Below are 16,271 nucleotides of genomic sequence, written 5' to 3'. Positions count from 1 at the left end.
ACAGGGAACCACAAAGGCCAGGAGTATTCTCAGCGTAGAAGCCAAGACCAGAAATGGCAGTCGTAGCATCCTGAGCCTTCCGCGCTCCCCAGCTTGGCAGGGCCTTGCCTTCCACCCCACCCTGTGTTCCCCTTAGGTCCCACTATAGCAAACGCTCTTTCCCACGCACACCCTGTTTTGTCTGACCTCCACACCTTTGCCCCTGTTCTCTCTGACGTTTTCTTTTCACAGAAATTGTTCCTATGTTTCATGGCCCTTTTTTGATGCCACCCCTTCCACCAGGGCCTTTCCTTACACCCTGAGCCACTGCGATCCATTCTCTGCCTTTGGACTGTCTAGTACCTGACCTTGCTGTACGTTCCTTGGTGCATTAGTCCTTCCCAGATTGCGTTTGCATGTTTCTGCCCTCTCGCGCTCTTACACGCCACACGCATCCCTCCGCGTGGACCTTCCAGCCCCTACTAGCTTTGGTAGCTCTTGTGCGGTATAATGCCTGACAACCTACACGCTCAGTGGAAATGGGTTCCATTTGATGGGTTTTTTTCTTATGTCACCATACGGTATTTAAATTATGTTAACAACTCTGTCACGTGGAGATTTTTAGAAATTAAAACTACTTTAGGCTTCATGTCTGGTTAACTTTTCTCTAACAAATCATCATTACATAGGGAAATGCTTTTGCTGAAGGTATTAACAGAAGATATTTTAAGAATGGAAGGTATTTTAAGAAATAAGGGAAAATCTAAAGTAATTTCAAATGCTGTTGCCTGTACTGCTATGTAACTGTAATCATTGTCTTGTAGCAGCATTTGGGGATATGAATAGTTTCTGCTTATCGACTGCATTATGAAATTTAAAACTTTATCCCCCTCTTACCTTTTATAATTCAAAAAGGTTTAACATCTAAATGCAAAGTACTTATCCTTCAGATACTTCTGGGATCTCTCCTCCTTAATTTCCTGGTTAGTGTGCTTAGTGGCATTATATAGTCATGTAGAGATCTTGATGTTTATTGATCTCTTTAAGGAAATGTTGTATTTGGCATTTCAGTAAATGCCCTCGGAAGGCTTTGAGTTCCTTTGGACTTGCCTAGGTCTTCTTGAAAATATTGGCCTTGTTTTTCATATATATCTTATGTCACTTCTCTCATCCTTTCTCCCTCAATGACATAATCAATCATAAGTCATTCCCCAGGCCTGTAAGGAGTCCACAGTCTAGGCCTGCCACGTGTGTGACATGTGTTGAGCCATCTCAAAGCCCCAGAGAGGCCTCAGCACAGCACCTGTCTCTCTTTCAGCTCATGACACTGAGAGGTTCCGTCTTGGAGGATGCCATTCCCTCAACGGCCAAGCACTCGACAGCCAGAGGGCTGCCTCTGAAAGAAGTGCTCGAGCACGTGATTCCCGAGCTCAATGTCCAGTGCCTGCGGTTGGCCTTCAACACGCCCAAGGTCACAGAGCAGCTCATGAAACTGGATGAACAAGGGGTGAGTTCGGCATTCAGAGAACATTCTTGCATCTCAGCTTTTCTGCGAGGCTTCCAGAATACAGACCTTAATATATGTATATATATATATTTTTTTTTTGATGGGGAAAACAGATACCATTTATTGTGAAAAATGTTCTCATGCAGTTATTCATTTTCTTTCCTTTTTTTTCTTTTTTAATTCTCTGAACTTTGAACATGTCTTATTTGATGAAATTCTCTATGTCAGAATTGATCAATAAGGTACTTAAACTACGTTCAGCTCTTTTGGTAGTCTTCCATACATGCAGTGAATTTTTTGAGTGTCTGGGAATAAGTAGCAATAACAATTATACAGTACAGTAATGATATTACATTAATAACAATACAGTAATAATAAAAAGTTGTAGAACAGGGTTCAAACACAGTCTGCCTGAGAGGCTGTGCTGTTAGCCACTATACCACACTGTTCTTAAAAGCTTAGATGTTTAAAGTCTGTTAATACCACCAAAGATATATTCTGGTCAAGATTTTTAAATATCAAATTTTAAAATTTGGATTCTGATCAGTAACAAAGTTAAAATGCTCAAGATTTTCTCCCTCCATGCTTCCTGTGCCTAAATATGGGGGCTTTTTGGTCAAGATGCAGAGGACAGGACAATCCATATAAAGACAGCAGAAGGGAAGAAAATGAAAAATTATGATCTGAAAAATTCACTAACCAGAGTGTTATCGACATTCTGCTTGGAGTAATTGGAGCATATGGGCTAATTTTATAGATATTGTGCTTTTATATACTTACTTTAATTCTTTCTTTTAGCCTTTCAACCATATTGCATCCTAGCAGTGGGTGGTAGTAGTTTTAACATTGCATTAAAAAAAATTCCTACAAAATAAAATTGGTCGAGGTATTGAATGTCATTTTGTGAACAAATTTTGGTAATATTTTCTTAATCAAAAATTCCAATTTTATTACAACAAATTGAAGTCCAGAAAATCAGTTTCAGTGTATATTTATTCTTTTAATTCAGCCAACGAGAATGTATAATGAACCAATAGTTGTGTGTCCCTTTTCTATACTTGCTTTTTCTATCCATTTTGCTTTTCATAATGCAGAGCTAATGTCTATTCCTACATATATTTAAAGAATGCTATGTTTATAACATGAAAATTTGAAGCACTTTGTATGCTTCAAAACTGTGGTCCCCAACCCCTGGGGCTGGGACGAGTACTGGTCTATGGCCTGTTAGGAACCTGGACCGACAGTAGGTGAGTGGTGGCCAAGCGACCAAAGCTCCCTCTGTATTTACAGCTGCTGCCCATCGCTTGCGCCACCACATAAGCTCCGCCTCCTGTCGGATCAGCAGCAGCGTGAGATTCTCGCAGGAGTTCGAACCCTACTGTAAACCGCATGCAAGGGATGTAGATTGCGGCTCCTTATGAGAATCTAATGCTTGGTCTGAGGTGGAGCTGAGGCGGTGATGCTAGCGCTGGGGAGTGGCTGCAAATACACATTGTATTAGCAGAGAGTTATTTTTTGTTTGTTTGTTTGTTGGGGTTTTTTTTGCAAGGCAACTGTGAAACAAAGTTTATTGAGTAAGGGCAAGATAGGTTTACAGGCCAAGAACAAGACATTTCCCACAGAGGACAAATGAGGCCCCTTGTCGTGGAAAAAAAAAAAAAGGCCAAGCAGGGAGGTTTGACTGCACAATAAATGTAATGCGCTTGAATCATCTCAAAACCACTACCCCGCCACCCCCGATCCATGGAAAAATTTTGTTCCATGAAACCAGTCCCTGGTGCCAAAAAGGTTGGGGACCGCTGCTTCAAAAGACTACCAATACATAAACTTAACTGTTTTGGGGGCTGTTTTCCAGTAAATATTTGGGACTTTTATTCTAACAAAAGAATAGAAGAGTGATGATTAGGTTCAACTTTATTACTCATTTTTATTATTTCACTTATCCAGAAGAGTAAAGACAGACATTGATAATACAGTCATATATGTAACATTCTAAATATACATTAAAGCAGATTATTTTATATAAAGGATTTATTACTTTTTCCCTTGTTTTACCTATATTAAATTAAAGATTGATACGCCAATTACAGACATTTTATGGGCTTTCTGGCACATTTTGTACCCTCTGTTAGTGATGATAAAATGTTGAACTGCAGATGATGCTGGTCTGTGATGAATGCTTTGTGGTCCCATCCATGCAAGGAAAGATGAGGACACTATAATGAGTTGAACTTCAAGTTAAATTTATTTAATTCACAAAACTAGCCATTATTCTGAAATTATGGCCTTCCTATTCTTGGGGGTATTAAAATATTCCTTCCTTCATAAATTATTAATGATAATAAATGATAGTTGTTTTCTTTAATGCCTTTCCTAGGCAAGATTAAAAGTTGGCAATCAGAATCAGTCTCTTCAATTTTACTTTGGACGTAAGTGCCTTAAATATGTTATCCTATTTAACAGGGGTTTTATTATTAGATAGGAGATTTTCTAGGCAGTAGAATCTAGAAGTTTAAAGTGAGCTGTTCTATATGAGCAGCTCCATATCCGAACTAAAGGGCACCAGCTCTTGGCCTCTGCCTTTTCCATCTACACACACAAAACTTAGAGCCAGCATTGTGCTGACATGAAACAGATGACGTGCAGATTTAGGCTTTTAGTCTGGGGAGTAATTTTTTGGTAGGAGATCTCATTAATGCCTTGGAATTATTTTGAGAAACTGATTATTTTGGTGCCTTTACAAATACAGATTTTAAAAAGGAAATGCTTATAAGTGCAGTGGATTACGCATATGAATCATTGCAAAGCATTTTTAGTTTCCATCTGTGTCGTCATATTTTAAAATTTCCAGCTTTATATATCTTTATATTTAAAGAGATTCATAGTGTGATACCAGGAAACTGGACTCACTAAAAGGAGCTTTCAATCTCCCTTTACGTTTTATTTAAGTGATTCCTTTGATATCTTTTCTGTTCTTATTAAGTGACTTACATAATTATGCTTGGAAAAAGAAAACACAATTTGTTTGCTGTACTGTGGCATTTTTGCCTTTCACATCTTCGGGGCTTTATTTCATTTTACCACTATGAAAAGCTAAAATGAACAGGAGAACAAATTAAAATTTTATCTATAAAATGTAAAAGCACTGCACAAAGATCTAATAATTTGTTTTTCATTTGGCTTGACAATGACATATGGGGAGCTGAAGTAGGCATTTCAACTCCTGAAGAAATTCATTTTGGAAAATGAGTGTATGCTTTGTGGCTTATCCAGGCTTTCACATGCTCCTTCTTCATGCCTTTCTTGGTCTTTCACTAATTATTGATGTCCATTTTTGTTGTTATAAAAAATGGCAGTGAGATGGTAAAACTAACCTGCCCATATTTTCACACCGGCAAGAATTTATGTGCCTGAGAAAATTTGTATCAACTCTGGATTTAGTTTACCCGTCATGTTCCTTGACCTTAATTTACAGTATTAGATAACTGGGAGTGTATCTCATGATAAAGACAAATTAGATAAATGTATGTTTCATTACTATAATATTCTAATCACTCTACTGGCATCATCTGATTTAATCTTCACAGCAGCCCTTGCGGGAGCTTCCAGTTACTGGCCTATTTTATGTTCAAGGGTAATAATAGGCTTATAGAAGTTCTCTGCCATTTTTCTTCCCTCTCATCTCTTAGTCGTCCTAAACACTGGATACACATTTGCATAAAGCTACTTTTCTTTTTTAAGATTTGCAAGTTCCCTGTACTTTTGCATATCTTGAATTATTTTGGTCCTTAAAACTATGCTGTAAAGTATTAGTTCTTTTATTATCTAATCAAGTCAACTATTTAATAATATGGCCATTTCAGTTACTTTTAAATTTGCAATGTCAGAGCCATATTTCTTCAATAGTCACTTTAAAAATGCCTGTATCTCATTTACTGTGTCAAGGGGCATGAAAAATTATCATGTCAAGCCTGCTTTTTTGTTGTTGTTGTTTTCCAGAATATTACAGGGGTACAAATGTTTTGGTTGCATGAATTGCTTTTGTACAGTTTGAGTCAAAATTGTAAGTGTGCCTGTCACCCAGATAGTGTGCATTGTACCTGTTAGTTGTGAATTTACCCATTCCCTCCCCCCACCACCTGCTTGATTTCCATTGAGTTTTACTTACATATGTGCATATGCGTGTTGATTGATTAGTTCCAATTTAATAGTATACATGTGGTGTTTGTTTTTCCATTCTTACAATACTTCACTTAGAAGAATGGTCTCCAGTTCCATCCAGGTTGTTACAAAAGGTATTCACCATTTTTTTAATGGCTGAGTAGTACTCCATGGTATACATATACCACATTTTATTAATCCATTATGGGTACTTGGGTTGATTCCACATCTTTGTGATTGTGAATTGTGCTGCAATAAACATTTGAGTGTAAGTGTCTTTTTCATAAAATGACTTTTTTTACTTTGGGTAAATACCCAGTAGTAGGATTGTTGGATGATATGGTAGTTCTACTTTTAGTTCTTTGAGGTATCTCCATACTCTTTTCCATAGAGGTTGTACCAATTTGCAGTCCCACCAGCAGCGTATGAGTGTTCCTTTCTCTCCACATCCACGCCAGCATCTGTTGTTTTGAGACTTTTTGATAAAAGCTGTTCTCATTGGAGTTAGGTAATATTTCATTGTGGTTTTGATTTGCATTTCCCTGATGATTAGAGATGTTGAGCATTTTTTCATATGTTTATTGGCCATTAGTCTATCTTCTTTTGAAAAGCTTCTGTTTATGTCTTTTGCCCATGTTTTAACAGGGTTGTTTTATTCACTTGAGTGCTTTGTAGATTCTGGTCATTAGCCCTTTATCCCAGGGACTCCAAGGCTAAGGTGGGAGGATCACTTGAACCAAGAGTTCGAGGCTGCAGTGAGCTATGACTGCATCACTGCATTCCAGCCTGGGTGACAGAGCAAGACCCTGTCTCTTAACAAAAAAGAAAAAAAGAAAAGCAGTATTATATTAACTGTTGATAATAAGATAATAACTTATTCGTAGCCCTTTACATGTATTACCTCATTTCATCTTTATAAACATCCAATGAGAGAGCTTCTAATATAGCTGATATATTTTACTTTCTTTCACAAGTAAGCTTGACTGTTTCAAATCCAATAAATGCTTTCTGGGTACAACTCTGCCGATTGTTAAATACTATAAATAGGCTAGTAAGACATGGTTCTTATCCATGAAAGAGATAAGATCATAAATTATTGTAATGGATGTCAGGGTTAATATAATGAGTATAATAAGAGACTTGCAAACAAAGAGCAGTGGAGGTGTGAGCCGGTGGGGACAAGTCATGATTGGTTCCTGGATCAGAATGAGATGGGCCTTGGAGGGGAAGAGGATTTCATCAGGCCAGAGAATAAGCAGTAGGGTTGTCCAGACTGAGAACAGTGAGAAAGAACAAAGCTCAGGACAAAAGCCTGCAGTGTGTTCATGGGAAGCAGCAAGCCGTCCAGCTGAGCAAGGGTGTGAGGCACATGTAAGGGAGTAATAAAAATAGATGATTTTTATTGAGCAGTGACTAAGCCAGGCACTGTGTGAAGCGATTTACTTGAATTACTTTAATTAAGCCTTAGAATCTCTTGATGTATGTACTATTATTGTTCCTGTTCTATGGACACTGTTCTGTGGCACTGAGGCACAAAGAGGCTGATCACAGTTAGGCTCTGAGGAAGCTGGTCTTAAAGGCAAGCACTCGGACTCCAGAGCCGGCATTCGTAACCAATCCCCCTGCACCCCCCCGCCTCATGAGTGGAAGAAGAGACTGAAAAGATGGGTCCAACCATTATTGCTGCAGACTTCAGGGCCCAATGTTCAGTATAACTTGTTAAATCCAAATAAAATTGGAGTAGAACTCATTTATAAATATTTAAAGTACAGTGTCCAGTTTGCAGTAGAGAAAATTGGTAGTCCTGTTTTCATTAGGAAATGTCAGGTTTCATGTACACAGTAGTGATTTTGCCTAAATGAGTATTATCTCCAGATGTTTGTTAAAAATGCAGAGAAATGAAAGTATTTATTGGGTTCTCAAATTATCAAAAAGTTACCTTTCAAGTTATTGAAGTTAGAATAAGGGGGAAAGGGATCATATTTCACTAATGTCTGCAATATGTATCTGAAGAATGGATGTAAGAAAACAATGTTTATGTGGTAATGAATAGTACTGACCCTTTGATTAAGGACATGAATAAAATTCATTGCTGACTTAGCTTATTCATTGCCATGTTGCATTATTTTATTGTGAGGATAAATGAGTTTGACCAGCCACTTTCTCTTTGATTCAGACAGCTAGTTTTGAAAAATGGCCCATAGGGGAAATATTTTGTCCAAAACTGATTCCCTATAAATGAAGCTTTGGCAGAACAATTGCCATTCTTAGAATTTTAATCTTCTCTTAGATTATGATATTAGCTAATGCATGGTTAGAGTTCAGATGGCTCCCATATTGGTTCCAGAGAACTCATGGACCTGCGTGTACTTTCTCAGGAAGGAGATATTTGTGACGGCCATCAGGTCAGGGGAAGAACGCAGTGGCACCCATAGCTTTGCCTTGTCTGTTCACAAGTAGTGATTACTCTGCACTGGCCAGTCCTCGTTGTTTTGCCTGGCTGGGGCTGGACAGGATGACAGGATGGAGCTCTTTCCGCTGAGAAGATTCTGTGATTAATGTGACTGATAATATTAGCATTTGGAAGACGTGTCTACATGCTATGATAGGATTGCAGTTTGTGGTGACGGAGCACTGCAAGACCAAGAGACATGTGCAGTGAGGATTCTTTGGTCCACCATCCCAAAAGACAGAGTAACTGATGGCAGATATTTCCGTCTTCATGACTTTAAATTGTGGATTGTGTTTTAAATTCTGTTTTAAGATAAAAAGTGAAACTTATAAAAATACAGAAAAAAGAAAAAGAAACTAGTTTCTTTCCTGCAGGACTTACCTTAAAGGTAATGGCTTCAAGTGCTCTAAAAATCAAGGTAGTATACCTATGTTTACTATTTCTACCCTGCTCCTATTACCCTCCTCTCTCCTTCCCCATAGTTGTTGCTTTATTAGTTTCTTATGTATTCCTGTGTTTCTTTATACAGATAACCAAATATGCATATGCAGCTTTATTTCCACCCTTTCTTATACAAAATATAGCATGCTGTAGACATTTGCTTTTTTTACTCAGGAATATATTTTGGAGATCTTTCTGTATCAGTACATAGAAAGGTTTCCTGTTGTTTTTTACTGCTGCATAATAGTCCATTGTATTACTGTACCATTGTTTTTTTTTTTCCATGAGTTTCTCTATTGATGGGCATTCGTGTTGATTTCAATCCTTTTCTATTACAAACAGTATTACAATGAAGAGTTTTTTCCTGTGTAATTGAAATTCATCTCAGTGTCAAAACAAATCAGGTACATTTATTATCAATTTAAAACCCAAAATGAAGCCTTTTATTTTTGTGAGAAATTTTGCACAACACCTTCTTAGATAAGATTGTTGTGTGTACATAGACTATTTCCTTCATATTATGCCAAAGATGAAAGTAGATTAGAATATGTCCATATACTTATATATAAATAATTTTGAAAGTATCTCTGTCAGATTTTTTTTTTTTTGCAACTTTTTTACCCAGTATCCATATGTCATTTTTTAAAAATGGTTGGGTTTTTGTTAGTAATTCCCAATAAGGATAAATTTTTTAACTAGCATTTTTTGCTCTTAACACTGAATTTTTTCAGTCTCTTTGTCATTCTTTTTGGAGACAATATAGAGATTTATCTTCAAGAAGTTAAGAGAGTTATATTTATGAAGAACAAACCAAAGTGAATGCTGTCAGTGTGAATTATGAAGACTTTAAAAAAAATGACCAAGGTCTTTACTTTCAGTAATGGCAGAATTGCTTGTTGCAGACCAGCCCACACACTGAGAATAACCAGAAAAAATGGACTAAATGTTTTTTTTTAACTAAGTTTGGATTTGGATTCTGGAAAGATGGAGTACTTGTATTTCTCCCTATTCTACCTGCTAAGTACAACCAACAACTCTAGACATTATGTATACAGAAAACATAAAATGAATCTGAAAGGTGGAGAGAAAAAGCAGACCAGCTAGAGATCTTGGGCTCTGAGGACTGGCACAGCTGTGAGGTCCCTGGGTTTTCTTTTTGCTTGCAGATCCCAGTCTTGGTCTCCAACCTGGAAATGCCAGTATGCACAGACAAGAAAAGTCCCCCAAAAGTCTGTTCTTTTTAGCCAAAGGACCCAGAAACAGGCTAACCTTGGAAAGACAGAAAACCTTAAAACAAGAACCACTCTGCTGCAACTGAACACCCCCACAGCCCCCACAGCCCTTGTACCTCCCCAGCCCTTGCTGAGGTGTTGTTAGAGAAGACTAGGTGGGGAGCTTGGACTCTCATCCCTGTGGAGTGGTTGTGAGGCACACCTGGGTGGTATCATGGGAGGCCTGGTGGAGAGTCAGGATGTTCAGCATATCCAGCAGTGACATCTCAACTAGGTGTCAGTGTAAGTCACATGGGGAACAGTAATTGTACACCCCTTCCCCTCCCAACCAGGGTGAGAGAGCAGAGACCTAGTAGGGCATTGGAACTGCCACCCATCCCTAGCAGTAACAAGGTGCTCCTTTTTCTTAGGTATCAGTGGAGCCCAAGGGGGAACCTGACTTCCAACTTTATCTGGCAGTGTCGCTTTTCCCATACCAGAGTGGTAATAAAGGAGCCCTGCAAAATAGAGGATTTAAAAAATAAGGTCAAGAGTTTCATAATTTGTAATATCCAAAATGTCCAGCTTTGAATTTCAAATTACCATCAACAACCAGGAAAATCTCAACTTGAGAGAAAATTGAACGAGCACATGCCAACACTAAGATGACACAGATATTAGAATTATGTAACAATGATTTTATAATAGCCATTGTAAAAATGCTACAATGAGCAATTACAAGCATGGTTTAAAAAAAATGAAACAATAGGAAGTCTTAGCAAAGAAATAGAAGATATTAATTAAAAGCAAATGGAAATGTTAGAACTGAAAAATACAATAACCAGAATTTAAAAATCATTAGATGGGCTCAACAACAAAATGGAAGGGATAGAGGAAAAAATCAGTGAACTTGAAGATGGAACAGCAGGAATCACCAAATGTGAATAACAAAAAGTAGACTGGGGAAAAATGAATAGAGTCTTGGGATTTGTGGAACTATAACAGAATATTTAGCAATTGTGTCATCAGAGTCCTAGAAGGAGAAAAGAAAGAGAGCAGGCCTTGAAAAAGTTTTCCCAAATTTGGTAAAAGACATAAACCCACAAATTCAAAAAGCCGAGCAAAACCCAAACAGACTAAACACAGAGAAATCCACAGTAAGACAACATCATAGTCAAGCATCTGAACACTAAAGATAAAAAATCTTCAAAGAAGCAAAAGAGAAATGACACTTTATAAGAGAAAAACAATTTGAAAGACAAAGATTTTTCATCAGAAACTGTGGAAGCCAGAAGGAAGTAGCACAATATTTTTCAAGTGCTGGAAGAAAAGAACTGTCAACCCAGAATTCTATGTTCAGGAAAAATATCTTCCAGGAATAAAGGGCAAATTGAAACATTTTCAGATAAAGGAAAACTAAGAGAATTTGTCACCAGTAGATCTACCCTTAAAAAGTGGCTAACAGACATTCTTTAAACAGAAAAGAATGATAAAGGAAGAAATCTTCAAACTTCAGGAAGAAGGAAAGAGTAAAAAATATAGGGAAGGACTTTTATTGAATTCCCTAAATTATTTTTACAGTTGAAGCAAAAACTATAACAGTGTCTAATGTGTTTATCAAATGTATGTACAGGAATATTTTAAAACAGTTATTTTATAAACAAGGGAGTGTATAGAGACTAAAGGGAAGTGAAGTTTCTGTGCTTCACTCCACTTGGTAAAATGTTGACACATGTAGACAGTGATCAGCTAGATATATATAGATAAAGATTTAGGTAGTAATCCCTAGAGCAACCACTAAAAAACAACTGTACTAAGAAATACATTCAAAAGCACTATAGATAAATCAAAATTGAATTCTATAAAGTGCTCAAGTAATTCTCAGAAAGACAGGAAAAAGAAAATAAATGAAAAACAGAATAAGATAAAATGGCAGACATAAGGTCTAATGCATCAATTATTTTATTAATTTTAAATGATTAAATATACCAATTAAAGGACAGAGATTGGCAGAGTGGGTTGGATAAAAAGCATTACCCAATTATATGAGCTATAGGCTACTACAAGAAACTCACTTGAAGTATGATACAAGTAGGTTGAAAGTCAAAGGATGGGAAAAGATAGACCATGCAAACACTAATCAAAGGAAAGCTATAGTGGTTTAATAATATTAGATAAAGTAGACTTCAGAGCATAGAAAATTGCCAAGAACAGAAAGGATCGTTATATAATGATGAAAAGGTCAGTCCACCAAGAAGACACAGCAATCCTAAATGTGTATGTATCAATCAAATAGAGCTGTAAATGTGAAGTAATAACTGATACAACTAAAGGGAGAAATAGGCAAATCCACAGTTACAATTGGCGATTGTAATACCCCTCTTTCAACAATTGATAGGACAACTAGACAGAAAATCAATAAGGAGGTAAACTTCACAACACCATTAACTAATAAGTTCTAATTGAACACTTCACTCACAACAGCAGAATACATGTTCTTTTCAAATGCAGATGGAACATATGCCAAGATATACTCTATCCTGGGCCATAAAACTAATAGCAAATTTTAAAGAAGTGAAATCATTAACAATGTTTTCTTCTGTGACCAAAATGAAATAAAACTGGAAATAACAGAAACATAACAGAAAAATCTCCAAGCACTTGGAAACTAAAAAAACACATTTCTAAATAACCAGTGGGCCAAAGAGGAAGCCTCAAGGGAAATTTAAAAAATGTACATTAGACTGAAAATGAAAATATAACATTATCAAAATTTGTGGGATGCAGCTAAAGCAGGCTGCTGGAGAAATTTATAGTACTAAATGCTACATTAGAAAAGATGAAATATCTCAAACCAGTAATCTAAGTGCACACCTTACATAACTAGAAAAAGAAGAGCAAAATCAAAACAAGCAGAAAGAAGGAAATTATAGAAAAACAGTACAGAAAATTAATGAAACAAAAAACTAGATCTTTGAAAAGATAAATAAAATTGAAAATTTTCTAGCAAAACTGACAAAAACAGAGAGACAATACAAATTTATTCAACACAGTCCCTCTTATCTGTGGTTTCACTTCCCCTAGTCAAGCATGGTCCAAAAATAAGTGAGTACAGTACAATAAGATATTTTGTGAGGGGGAGACCACATTCACATAACCTTTATTAAAGTATATTGTTGTAATTGTTGTATTAATATTTTATTAATCTCTTGCTGTGTCTAATTTATAAATTAAACTTTATCACAGATATGTATGCATAGATAAAAACATAGTATATATAGGGTTTGGTACTATCCGTGGTTTTGGGCATCCACTGGGAGTCTGAGAAAGCACCCCCCATGGATAAGGGGGACTACTGTGTCAGGAATGAAATGGGATACCACTACGAACCCTACCAACAGCAACGGTGTCGTGTTAAAGGAATACTGTATACAACAGAAAACACATAATTTTGACAACTTAGATGAAATGAGCCAACTCCTCAGAAAAACACTATCACAACTCACCCAATTGAAATAGAATATTTGAATGGACCTGTGATTATCGAAGAAATGGAATTCATAATTTCAAAACTCCAAAAATGAAATCTACTGGGCCAGACGGTTTCACTGGAGGATTACACCTAACATTTAAAGAAGGATCATCACCAGTTCTACACAATCTCTTCCAGAAAACACAAGATGAGGAATACTTCTGAATTTACTTTATGAAGCCCTGATACCAAAGCCAGATGAAAGTAGGAAAAAAGAAAACTGCACACCATATTCCTCATGTATGCACATGCAAAATTCTGTGACAAAAATTAGCAAATATAATTCAGTAATATTTTTTAAAAAATTATAGACCATGACCTAGTTGAGTTTATTCCAGAGATGTGAGACTGATTCAATATTGAAAGATCAATTGATACAATCCACCATATTAACAGGCTAAAGAAGAAAAGTCACATGATAGTATCAATTGATATTGAAAAAGCATTTGACAAAATTTGAACTTATTTATGATTAAAAACTTGGAATAGAGAGAAACTTCCTCAAATTGATAAAGAACATCTATAAAAACCTTCAGCTTACCTGATACTAAATGGTGAAAGACTGAATGGATACAAGGAAAGGATGTATACTGTTACCACTGCTATTCAGCACAGTCCTGGAAGTTCTAATCAGTGCAATAAGGCAAGCAAAGGAAATAAAAGGCATGTAGATATAGAAAAGGAAACAATAAAACTGTCCCTATATCAAATGACATCGTAATCTATGTACAAAACCCCAAGAAATCTATAAAAACTTCCTGAAATTACAAAGCGTGTTTAGCAAGATTGTATGATTCAACATCCACTTATAAAAATCAATTAAATTTTTTTCAATGGATATGTGGAAATTGAAATTAAAATATATCCTTTACAGTTTCTTTAAAAAAAAAACAAAAACTTGGGCATATATCTAACAAAACATGAGTAGGACTTGTATTCAGAAAACTAAAAAATACTGATGAAAGAAATCAAAGACTTAAATAAAAGGAGAGGCATACTGTATTCATGGATTGAGATTCAACATATTAATGATGTCAGTTCTCTCCAAATTGATATAAAGTTTAACTTTTTAAGTTTTGTCAAAATCCCAGCAAGATTTTTTTGTAGCTAGAGACAAGATTATTATAAAATTTATATGGAAAAGCAAAAGAACTAGAATATCTGTAGCAATTTTGAAAAAGAAGAATAAAGTAGAAGAAATTATTCTACCTGATTTCAGGACATATTATGTAGCTACGGTAATCAAGACTGTGTGGTCTTGTTGGAGGGATAGACTCATGGATCAAGGGAACAGAATAGAGAAACCAGAAATAGCCCTACACAAATATAGCCAGCTGATTTTCACCAAAGGCATAAAAGCAATTCAATAGAGAAACAATAGGCTTTTAAACAGTGCTGGGATGATTGGACATTCATAAACAAAACAATGAACCTTGACCTAAACATCATAACCTTATGCAAAATTAATTCAAATGGATCATAAATTGAAATATAAAACTATTAAAACATTTTGACAAAAACATGGGAGAAAATCTTTGGGACCTTGAGTTTGGTGAAGAGTTCTTAGGCATGACACCAAAAGCTTGATCCATAACAAAAAAAACTGAGTAATGGGAGTTCATCAAAAGTAAAAATATTTTACAATCTTACAGTGCCTTTTTCCTTGGACATTTGCTGGTAGGTAAGAGGTTTGGGACTTCAATCCAGTATCAGGCAACAACACATAAAAAGTTAGGAGACAGATCACAGCTTTTAATGATCAGATCAGAGCTTAGGAGATTTAACAAAAAACGCCAGAATTCGAGGCTCACCAGAGAACTTGAATCTGTTCTCAACAATCAGATTGAAATTATAGAACTGAAAAAATAACCAAAAGTTAAACCCATCTAAATGTAGAATGTTTAAGAGTATATTAGACACAGCAGAAGAGAAAATTGACAAGTTACCAGAAAAGTTGTAACTGAAGAGTGGAGACAAGATAACATGGGAAAATACAGAAAAATGCCTCAAAGGTGTTTTGAATGAAATACATAGATACTTGGATTTCTAGAAGGAGAAGAGACATTTATGCATTATTTGAAGATAGAAGCCATATTTGAGGAAATACTGGCACAGAAATTCCCCAACCGATTAAAAACATGAATTAAGACATGGGGCTCAGTCCTCCGTAAGCATGATCATACAAAGAAAATCAGATGTAGGCCCATCGTAGTAAAAATTGCTGAAAATAAAACAAAAGGAGAAAAATCTTTAAAATCGCCAGATGAAAAAATACCTTCAAAGAAGAAAAATAAGTTAGACAATTGGCTGTTAAAATTAAACATTTGCTGGGCTATAAAGCATAAAGACAAGATGGAAGCCAGAAGACATTTCTAAAGTGCTGAAAGAGTAAATCTCATAATTAATTTTACCCAAAAAAAAAAATTCTTAAAAATGTAGGCAAAACTAATTTATAGGAAAAAAATTAGGACAGTGGTTGCCCGAAGCTGTTAGATGATACAGGGATAGACTGCAAAAGGGCACCAGGAACTACTGGGGTCATGGAAATGTTCTGTGTTTTGTTTGTGGTGGTGGTTTGTCAGAACTTATTACATTGTATGCCTCAAACAGATGCAATTCACTATTGAGAAATTATATACTAATAAGTTGATTTTTAAACTGAAGGCAGATTTCTGCTTCTGGCCAAGATTAAGTAAAAGGGACTGGATTTAACCTTCCATCTGAAACAACTTAAAAACTAGACAAAACAATGAAACAATGGTTTTTATGACATTGGACAGCAGACAATAAGGGACAAGGATGTCTGGGAGGTGGGAGACAATGAGCTGAACCCTAAGGTTGCACCAGCTTTGTGCCTGAAGAGTTTCCAGGCTGCAGCGCAGGGAGGGGGTGAGTACCCTGAGTTGAGATTGCGATGTGAGTCCACACAGGCCAAAAGGCTAGAGTTCCCAGAGGACAGAGAGTATCAGGGAGGAGAGAGAAAATTGA

The 16,271-nt window shown here is 36.2% G+C and overlaps 1 protein-coding gene across 10 annotated transcripts in view; it reads left to right on the top strand.

Moving 5' to 3' along the window:
• The window catches only part of SIPA1L1 (signal induced proliferation associated 1 like 1), a 358,554-nt gene that overhangs the window by 243,831 nt on the left and 98,452 nt on the right, over positions 1–16,271 (top strand). For all 10 annotated transcript variants that reach the window (XM_045564679.1, XM_045564663.1, XM_045564653.1 and 7 more), the window contains one exon: positions 1,298–1,486. In XM_045564679.1, coding sequence (XP_045420635.1) covers positions 1,298–1,486 — 189 coding nt within the window. The remainder of the gene's footprint in view (positions 1–1,297; positions 1,487–16,271) is intronic.

Source organism: Lemur catta, chromosome 1 (assembly GCF_020740605.2).
Source record: "Lemur catta isolate mLemCat1 chromosome 1, mLemCat1.pri, whole genome shotgun sequence".
Lineage (NCBI taxonomy): Eukaryota > Metazoa > Chordata > Mammalia > Primates > Lemuridae > Lemur > Lemur catta.
This window is presented reverse-complemented; position numbering and strand designations above follow the sequence as displayed.